Here is a 10,813-nt window from a genome sequence, read left to right as displayed (position 1 = left end):
CAGAGTAGAGTAGAGTTTATTTATATGCCATAGATCCTTCTTAGGACTAAACCAAAGGATGTAGAACATATCATTCATACAATATATTTAAACTTCAGAAATTTCGACACAAGTACAAGAACGTATTTCACACATCAATATACATAAACTTCAGATTCTGCAATACAAGTATGAAAAATAATTTTACAAATTACTATACACCAACCTCAGAATTTTAAATAGAAATACAAAACTTACTTTACGTATAGATTATAGATATACATAAAGCTTAATAATTTTCAGCAGAGATGAAATCATCATGGTGTCGTAGGAATGAGATTAATATTCGGAAATGAATTAGGAATTGCCTTAGCCAAGAACTTCGTTGCATCTTCGGTTTTTGGGGTTATGGTATCACTGCCGTTCATTCTTTCTACAATCGTTAAAAAGTATGTATTAAAATAGTTTGCCATAAGTTTATGATCATTTACTCTATTATTATTTATCATTATTGGTGGGCTTTAAATGCCTCTAGATTGTTTGCCAGTTACTTTTTTCTTTTTTTTTTACTTTAGTTTCAGACTCTACTATCAATTTATTGTAATGCACGCGTTTAGCTTCTTTGATGACTTGAGTTAAAATTTTGCAATATTTTCTATAGTGATGCTTCAGTAGTTGGTTATTGCTGGTCTTGCTATTTAGGTAAAGAACTCGCTTATATTTGCATGATGTCTTGATGTTATGCATAACTTTTGTTGCAAAATTACATAACTAATGGTCCAATAACACATCTACATCAGGTTAAAATCAAATTTTATTGATGTTCTCAAAAAATAAAATTCATGCATACAAATTGTTGAGATCTACAGCTTTTATTGGAGCAATTGTCTAACATGGTGAATATTTAACAATGTAAGGAAAAATAATGTATGACTCTACACTGTAATAACAAATAATGTGATCAGCTTTGAAACAGTTGGTTCGTATCTGCAAAAAACAAACAAGATGAATGACATATGCAAAATGATAATACAAAATTTAAATGGAACTCACTGGAGTTAATCTTGTCATTCTGGTTTTAATATGTACTTTAGAAATTTTAATACATTTTACACTATACATAGCATGTCCCTATTTAAAGTAAATTTGTTTCTTTAATTAATACATAAGTTGGTCATTAATTTTGCATATAGTATATCATGAGATCCAGGAAGAAGGAAAATTCTGTTACATTATACTTAATAAAATCAAATTCTGCATAAATCATTTTCTAGTAGTTTGCATTAACAGAAGCTCCGTCTACTCAGCTAAGTATTATGCAGCAGAGCATACAATATAGTATTCTGAATAAACAAGTTCCTTTATACAAAATCACAGCCTTTTAAAATTGTCATAATATTCTCCTCTCTTCCTTGAAAGGTAAATACAAATTAATAGATTAATTGTCAGTATTCATAGAATTGGCAGAATGTGACACATCCTCCATTGATACTGCACCATCAAAACTAGGATCCCTCTGGATGCTTTCAGGCACGCATTCCCCAGAACCACTGCTATTATCCTCAGCTACAGCTACACCTTTCTCCAAACCATCCCAACCAGAGACACTAGGTAACGTGAATAATTCAGCATCCCTTATGGTATCTTGATCAGTCATAATTTCTACATCCATGTTCATATCACTTGTGACATCAAAATTCTCATCAACAGATATAAGGTCAACATTGTCATTCTCAAAGTCATCACAATCACAATCATCATCATAATCATCATCTGCAAATGGATCTGAGATTGATTCATCTGAATGATCATCACAGCCAACAGTCCTAAAATTATTAAGGGTTGCTCCAAGTTGCAGCCGAGTAGCTTCTATTTCAAACCTTGATATTAATGAGGGAGGAAGATTCAATTGCTCTTGAACTAAATTGATCATGGCTGTCTTATTGAACTCCATTACCACATCCCACTGCGAAATGTGTTCCACATCTTCCACTACAATATTCACTGAAGATCCAGCCTCATCAGAATCTTTCTTTTCATTTTCATTCCTGTTCTCAGGTATCTTCTTCTCTTTCTGGACAATTAACTTCTGGCCTTTAAGTTTTGCTATAAGTTCCATGGATTTACCTAAAACAAACATAAAATAATCCCATTTATTATCCATGAAAGTAAATTATCTAACCTCCTCTCTAAAATCCAAATATTCTCAGTACCCTTTTTTCAAACACCCTCGATTCAAGTCGTTATCTTCGGGTGAAAGACTTTCACACCCATATAAAACAAGTAAAGTCATAATTTTGTATATTTTAATCTTAAAAGTTTAAAAAAAAAATTCTTAAATGAATTGCAGAAATTATTCGTGTTTTTTCCGTCTAATCACAATTGCATATAAATAAAATTTATACATAAGATATTAAAATATCATTTACATATTTGGTACATCTTTTTACTACATGTTTCGATTATATTGAACCATCTTCAGGTGTAAAGTTAAAAGTTAAAAATTATAATCTTATAAACTAAAACTTAATTACTGTTGTTGTGTAACTTCTGGTTCAATGTAACCGAAACATGTAGTAAAAAGATGTACCAAATATGTAAATGATATTTTAATATCTTATGTATAAATTTTATTTATATACAATTGTGATTAGACGGAAAAAACACGAATAATTAAATTTTAATTCACAATATGACGCAATTATATCAACTTTGAATTGCAGAAAGTACTGTCACAATGAAATCTGCTCTTAACTACTGTATTAATATAATTTTGATTTACTATGGGTGCTCTCAAATATTTTTAAATATATATATATTAGCTTTATTTCTATTAAAATTCTGACCTGCATTCTGATGAAACATAAATATATACTTAATTTTCCATTCATTTTATTTATATTATTGACAATAACAAATGTCCATATAAAAAAAATTGCATGAGAAAATATCTTTCACACCACAGAAATCATTACTTACGTATGTCTGTTGTGAAAAAGATGTGATCTATTATCTTCCGCACACAAAGCTGTTGGAGGCCTGCACGTAACTTTCCAAACATAAGTATCATAACATCCTGGGGTCTAAAGGCTGACAATTGAAGTGAATCAAATGAAAAGTGTGTTTCTTCATGAATAAACTTTTCTATTTCATCCAGTACTACTTGTGGGAAGCACTGGGACACAGCTGTATTGTCTACGACGGGTGAGATAGCACATGAAAACACTTTATCCAACAATTGAACATGAAATGGATACAGATTCCTGCTAAACTCAAAATTGTGGAATAGACAAACAGATCTATGTCGCAGATAGGGTGACGAATCCTGTAGCAGAGGTGCTAACATAGCTGAGACTGCACTGACAGCTCTCTCTTCAGCAAACTGACGATTGACAAGATCACTACAACGAAATGAATTTGCAGCAGCAATTTTGGCACGTGGAGCAGGACTAGCACCACGATGTAATAGCTCTGTTGCTACTGTGGGTGAACCAGCAAACATGGATCGCCATAAGGCAGTTTCATTAGCGCAGTTTTTATATTGCAGTGATGAAATCTAAAAATAAAAAATAAAAATAAAAAACAAATTCAATCAGTATTATTCCTGAATACTAATTTTGTTTCTCTAGTACTGGTACTTCAACTTCAAGGAGCAGAATAATTATTTAAAAGTTAATAGTAGCTAAGCTAGTCAAGAAACACCAAGGTTCATTATGGTGTTCGAAACATCCTGTTAATGGTCTCTATTTGAACCACACAAATCAAATCTATACCCTCCCACCCTGCATCTTTAAGGAAAGAGGGCAGAACCTTTTTAATCCATTTCAACATCTTCCCATATGCCTAGGTCTTCCAAATGACCTCTTCCCTTCAGGCTTTCTACCAAAAACTGTGTATACATTTTTAATATCCACCAAGCATGGTATATTCCCCACCCATATCACTTTTCATTAATCATTTTATGCTATATCTGAGCTTCTGACAGCAGAATTAAATAAACCATAACGAGATATCCTTGAATCATATTTAGCGGCACAAGTTCTTGTATAATGTCACTTTAGAGATGACAGTCAGGTTGCATGACAAAAACTAACATCTGGTTTCTTCTTCCAAATGTTGTAGAGGACGTCCATTGCCAGATCAGCAGGTGAAGACATAATAAGATCCATTAACGGTGTTGTTCGATGAAGATTAGCCTGATTTAGGTCTCCACCTGCAATAAATATAATAAGATGCACTTAAAATGTAAAATTATGTAATGCTGTTAGGAAAATTTATCACACCATGCCATACAGCATTATACTGACCCACTAAAGGTAATCTGGCTACTGTTACCTTATGACAGGTCTTTTATCAGTTATTTCTCTTTCTTAAGTGCAAAACCACATGCTTTTATTCTCTGTGTATAACTTCCGTCTTGTGGGCTATCTGATGATCTTCTGTTAATGTTTGAGAGCAATATCTCTCAGAACATGAATCCTTACGCAATCTGTTAAGTATATAAAAATATGCAAAGTGTAGACTGTAAAAAGCTATCCTGCTATATGCCAAGTAGGTGCTCAGGGAGAGAGGCCATGTAGCTCCTACTCATTCTCAACCTGAGTGGTCAGCGTCACACCTTGGCAGCGCTTAATGTAGACTGTACGACAAAATATCTGTACTTATCAGAATATACAGCATAGAAATGAATGTAATAAATGCTGTATATAAATGTCAGCTGATCTACCAACAATAATCTGAGGCTGAAGTTGATTGGGTATGGTGTGGTAAAGTGAGCGCACAGGACCTAAACAACGCAGATGCATAAACACGGAATTCTCTCTAATACATACACCATGCTCACACAAGAAGTGACAGTAATAACTGTGACCCAAACACTATAATGGCTACAATTTTAAAGTCAAAAACCCAATTTATTGAGGAAATGGAATTTGTACAATATTCTTATGAATGTCACAGAGTTTGTCACTGTCAACCTTTAACCCTCCAGGACTCGCGTTGTGAGCGCAGCGCCGCATTATCAGTAAAAGTCTGATAACTCTTTCTAGGAATTTTTTTCTATCCTGTCGCTCGATCTATGTTAAGAGGAAACCCCCTTCAATGGAAATTTCAAAGGAAAAATTTCTAGCTATGACTATAGACCCACTTTGTTCAGTTTACTTGTAGAATTCTGATAGTGCGGCGGACCGCTCACACGCGAGTGTTTGTATTCCAAAGTGAAATGTTTTACGTTTGGGTTAATTTCTTCTTTATTGTTCATGTTTACCAATAATGGCTTCTAAAACAAGATCATCTGATCCAAATGATTGGTTGAAGTGGTTATTAGAACAAGAAGAACGTGAAAGAGAACAAGTGAGTGCAGGAGAAATTACAGATTGTGAATTCGATGATAGACAGGATTCTGATGAGGAACCACGAGAGGAGAATCACGGTAGTCAATCCGAAAATTCGTCTGAATGTTTAGATGAAAATTCCAATGCAGGAATAAGTGATCTTTATCTTGGCATAGATAAAATGACTAAATTTCGAAACGTTCCCCTTCGAAGAAGTAAAAAGGCGCCAATGAAAAACTTTATCTCTCACCTTCCTGGGGTCAAAGGATACGCAAAAAACTGCAAAACTGAGATCGAGTGCTGGCAGCTATTTTTCCAAATAATTTACTGGGTGATATCACAAAATTCACAAATAAAAAACTGGAAAAAATTAGAGAAAATTATTCCAGGCAAAGAGACTGTTTAGAATCTTCAATCGATGAAATCAAAGCTTCAATTGGACTTTTATACAATGTTTTAACATTTTATTAGTCTCTTAATCGTAATTCCATAAATAAATTAAAAGTCAGTAATAGTCTGATTAAGTATTTGCTCAATTGATGGGTTGCGGCGCGGCGCTCACACGCGAGTCGGAACGTTCCAAGGGTGGACGCGAGCGCTGGAGGGTTAAAACATATGTGGCCATTATTTGCTGCCCCAAGAGATGTAACTTTATTAATATTATAATAACAACAATGAAGAAGAAGAAGAAGAAGAAGAAGGAAGCTGATTTTGGAAAGGAGTCTGCCCATTCTACATTATAACTGGTGTCCATGAGAAAGGTTAAACCTCAAGAACTGGCATCACGTGATATAAAAAATCGGTCTGAGGCATCATGCTTCGGACCGATGATACGGAATGCGCGCTGGTTCGAGTCTCGGGGGGGAGAAGAAATTTTCTCATGAGCTTTCGACCGGTGTATGGGACCGGTGCTAAACCCAGCATCGTGAGGAAATTGGGGAGCTACGATGGGTAGCGTAATCCGGTCATGAAAACTAGCAATGGCTGGGGGTTCGTCGTGCTGACCACACGTCACCCTATATCTGGTTTGATGATCGTTTACCTCTGCTTAGGCATGTGAACGTGAAGCCAGCTTTAGTCGGCTTTGGCTCACAGAGGGCTGTTACACCACGGATATTTATTATTATTATTAGTATTATCATGCCTTGCAAACTGGAATGTGATATCTGCCCATACCTGCTTCACACAGCTTCATAACCAGCTCAATGTTTGGATCAGGATGTGCCAAGACAAAATGGTACACAGTGGAACAGGACATACTGGTAATTATATTTGGATTGCCACCACATGCTGAAATCAGAGTTCACAATTTATCCAATGGAAAATGAAGTATAAAATTGCTTTACTGCCTACGCACAATATCATTTAAGTGTATGGTAGCATGGATACAATAATCCACATATTCTAGATCTCAACGTCATCTTGATACTTGACGGGGATAAGTCATTAGCCTCACACATAAAACTAAGTATATTATGACATACCTAGCAAGACATCTAAAAGCTCTATGAGTTGTTCCTTTAACTGAACAAGAGTTAATTCTGTTTCATCGTGTAGACCAATTGTAAATAGTGGGTCAACAAAAATTCCATAACCTTTTCTGAAACATAAAAGGTCAAATTCACTCAAAACAAAGCTATTCATAGTAATACACACACTTTCCACATTCCTATAAAAATGCATAATTCAGCAGCATATTGGACTGCGCTAGAATGATTAAAAACTAGGGGTCTCGAGGTGATGGAGCCTTGCCCAACAGCACAGACACTGAAGAAGAAAACTTCCTTAATATGTAAATGAAGGAAGATCTAAATCTGGCATGGGGAACCCCCTATCACTAGCTGGATCTGACCCATGTGAACTTTTACAATTTCTCTCGTAACATTATTTAATTCACGACTGCCACAAACTTTATGCTAGAATATCATGGTGTTCGATGTTTTAACACTACTAAATCAATATTTTTAGTTACTCATTACACTAGCCTTCATGTCAGACTTAATCTTTTAAAATATGCAATTACATTAGTTACAGCAGATTTGATTTAATAAATCCATCTTGGGATAGGTGTAATTTTAATTTAAAATCCAATGAAAATCTAATTTTTTTTTAAATAAAGGACATGTGGCATGTTATATACATGGCATACACAAATGATGCGAGTGGTTTAAAATATTTCAGATAACCAGACAGCATACATAACAAAACTTACACCATCGGAGGCAGAACTTAAAAGCTTTGTAGCATGCAAGAAGAGTGATATAACTCCAACAATGGCTGTTGACGGTCGTCAAATGGCGACTCAACTGATGAAAATGTTTTGTGAGCTTCGGTTTCGTTACGTTAACTTGGTGACCAACATTCAACAGGATTTTTAAGGAAGTCCACAGTATAAATTCAATTAAAACATTCTTGGACTGAGTCATTATTTTACCGCCATATCAAGAATTGTCCTCCTAGTGGTGATCACTGGAGTTATGCCACTTCTCCTATATGCTACATCAAATATTTCAAAGTTCTCCTTCCAGTCCATGTATATTTCATTTTTGTATGCTGTTTAGTTTTTGTTAAAATAAATATTTGAAACTGCTCTGCTCATTTGTATTCACCCTGTATATATATTAATAACGAAACCAGATGGCATGGGAAAAGACATCGTGAACAGTAGAATACCTATACTGGATCAATGTATATTTATATATTACTCTCAATGTGAAGTTTTGAAAACAAATTCATCTTCGTAGTATCAACAACTCTTGCCTGCGAAGCTAAAAAATATGGGTCCTTGTTTCAAGGTTTATTCCAACCTGCTCTGCCAACTCTATAGGTTATATATAAAATGGCCCAATGACTGAATGATGAATTTTTTAGGGTGTGGAACTTGGCACTCATAATTCTTCTATTCATTTATTTTGTGCCATGACTATCTAAATGGAATCCTTTCATGCCAAAAGAATTATATTCTATTATTCCAACTACTATTGAACAAGTGGCTTACGTGTAGTGATCGTACTGTACATCTTACTCCTTCCACATCCTGCTTACTAGAATCTACGGGAGGCAAATATCTGTCTATACATTCATCAATCTACTTATTTAATACACTTTAAATAAAATATGTTTATTACTAACATAACATCAATTTCATTTCTGTAGAGAATATCGGCATGTTCATACAAAGACAAGACATATTCCATAGGACTAACGCTTGATCCTCGCCGTTCGGCTTCTGGCATTCGAAGGTTAGGATTAGCTCCTCTTTCAACCAATAATTTAGCCAATCGAAGATGACGTGGAAATTTCCTTAACTCAGGATGACTTGATAACACCAACGCTAATGGAGTTCTTTGAAAGGGACCTGGGAAGGAAAATGAAATTACTAATTGCTCATAAACAAGTTAACAAAATTTATACATCTTGCTACTATACACAACAATACCTTCGTCTAAATAAGATGGCGACACATTTTCTTCAATCAGTTTTTCGGCTGCTTTGAAGTCCCCCTTTTCAATTGCATATGTGAGAGGCGTATCATGAATGCCTAGCTGTTCATAGTTTGGATTTCTACGGTAATTAGCTGCCATTCTTACTTCTTTCGTGTAGCTTTATATGGCATAGTTCTTCACACGTTCCAAAAAGTACATTTATAACTTACAATTACTAATAAATACCTTAGAAATCAGAGGTATATCACTAAAACAATAGTTGCGTTGAAATACGTCCGTTCAAATAAATGAATGCTGCCGGCCTAGACCCTGATTGCCGCACACCTTGCCCAATCACCGGCGGAACCACGAGGGATAAGCCTCCGTTATGACGCAAGCCACGTGGGACCAAACACTGGCATGTTCGCTTCGTATGACGTCTTTCAGTGGCATTTGTATTATTCGTGCTGCCATCTAAACTATTTAACATTTCACTCGATCGACGTGGAACAAAGCACACCGCTGGAACTTAGTATACTCTGCGGAGTAAATCTCTTCACTCGTATTGGGGAACACAAATAACTGGGACACATCAGTTAGGGGCTTCATATTGATGTTGGTCTTCAGAGCAGTCCACAATGTGGACTTGCAGGTTGATATAAACGTTTCAGAGAAGTATAGTCTCCGTGTTCAAGTCTGAAATCTCATATTCTTATATGTATTTGGAGCCTATTATTATACTGTACGCAAACATAGATGGCACATGATCTTTCTTCTAATTTGTAAACCTTTGATAATAAATAATGAGACAAATACACGCACAAAAGTATCATATTTAAATGCACACAAGGCGTCAAGGTGTGGATTGGATTGAACTTGCTCAGGATGTGGGTTCAGTAGTGGGCTTTTGTGAATACTCTGATGAACCTTTGGATTAATTAAAAAGCAAGGAATTTCTTCACCAACTGAATGTGCATTACTCCACAAAAGGATCTGTATCACAGACTTATAATAGAACACGTTGCATGAATATTTACCACGTATGATCACAGTCTACAATTTTAAGATCATGTACAGGTAGCCCTCGATTTGCGCCGATTCAGAATAACGCCGATTTTGAAACCAGAAAGTGGAAAAATATATTTTACTATTATTTATAACGTTTTACAATGTATCTCGTGCTGATTCGTATACTAAGTCGTAATTCTTATATCGCTGATTTTGAATACAAATTATAAATGCAATCATCTCTGCAATTACGTATTTCGTAAAATCGAATTTGCTTCAATGAGATCGATGAATCGATAGAAGCTGTTTGTAAAATGCAAACTTTTGCATATGCGAGTTTTCTCTTATGCAATTTCATTTCTGGCGCTTTAAACTTTCAAAGGACTAATTTCATTTCTGCGGAGGTACCGGGGTTATTTTTACTAAGCGATTTTCTATAGGTTGGCGTCTTACATGAATGCAACTATCGCATAACAGCAGAGATTACTGTACACATCGATCACACGAAAGAATCTCAGTCAATCGCGGGGACCAACGAATTGCCGATTGTAAGTGTATAAAATATATTTTTTTTAAATTCCCTTTAATTTATTTACGTCATTTCAGAGCTTTAAATGTAATGCCATTATATTACTCGTCAATGTTTTGGTGCTAGAAACGCATGTCATTGACTTCCTATTGATTTACATTATAAAAGAGTTTCAATTTACGCCGGTTCGTCCAGGAACGCATCCCCGGCGTAAATCGAGGGCTACCTGTATTTATTTTTATCATTGTAATAATGTCTTGCCAGGATAAGTCTTTAGCAGAATGCTAAAATTGTGTATTAAGAAACAATGGAGTGTCAACACCTCATTCATTACACACATTTTAATTCACAGCTCGAAAAAACAGTGCGTATTGAACAATGACTGGGACTGAACATAACCGCTAACTGGTTAATGGTTTCTCAAAGTCCTACTAGGCAAAAGTTAGGATAGTGCCTCAAATTCAGCCATGACTGCTTCCTTCCACATCCTTTCCAATTCATTATTCATAACTTAAAAAACTAAGTGGAGCAGGGGATGT

The 10,813-nt window shown here is 35.3% G+C and overlaps 1 protein-coding gene and 1 long non-coding RNA gene across 4 annotated transcripts; one reads left to right on the top strand and one right to left on the bottom strand.

Annotated features, from left to right (window-relative positions):
* The first annotated feature begins 25 nt into the window (after positions 1-25).
* LOC147874796 (uncharacterized) lies at positions 26-4,714 on the top strand. Of its 2 annotated transcripts, none has more exons than XR_015533758.1 (3): positions 26-168; positions 283-428; positions 3,137-4,714. It is a non-coding gene; the product is annotated as an uncharacterized LOC147874796 (long non-coding RNA). The 2 variants fall into 2 exon arrangements; XR_015533759.1 differs by having other exon boundaries at positions 31-168; positions 286-428.
* Positions 776-8,896, bottom strand: LOC110829602 (uncharacterized). Of its 2 annotated transcripts, none has more exons than XM_022063481.2 (7): positions 8,752-8,896; positions 8,445-8,670; positions 6,797-6,912; positions 6,489-6,602; positions 4,074-4,192; positions 2,959-3,535; positions 776-2,106 (listed from the first exon to the last, which is right to left on the bottom strand). In XM_022063481.2, the coding sequence occupies exons 1-7, from the start codon at positions 8,894-8,896 to the stop codon at positions 1,418-1,420; spliced, it is 1,986 nt and encodes a 661-aa protein (XP_021919173.2). In that variant the 3' UTR covers positions 776-1,417. The 2 variants fall into 2 exon arrangements, with proteins under 2 accessions (XP_021919173.2, XP_021919174.2); XM_022063482.2 differs by having other exon boundaries at positions 8,490-8,670.
* Between the last annotated feature and the right edge of the window lie 1,917 nt (positions 8,897-10,813).

This window comes from Zootermopsis nevadensis, unplaced genomic scaffold (genome assembly GCF_977971745.1).
Source record: "Zootermopsis nevadensis isolate Lab colony 2312 unplaced genomic scaffold, Znev_1.0 Znev_ptg000005l, whole genome shotgun sequence".
In the NCBI taxonomy this organism is placed as follows: Eukaryota; Metazoa; Arthropoda; class Insecta; order Blattodea; family Termopsidae; genus Zootermopsis; species Zootermopsis nevadensis.
This window is presented reverse-complemented; position numbering and strand designations above follow the sequence as displayed.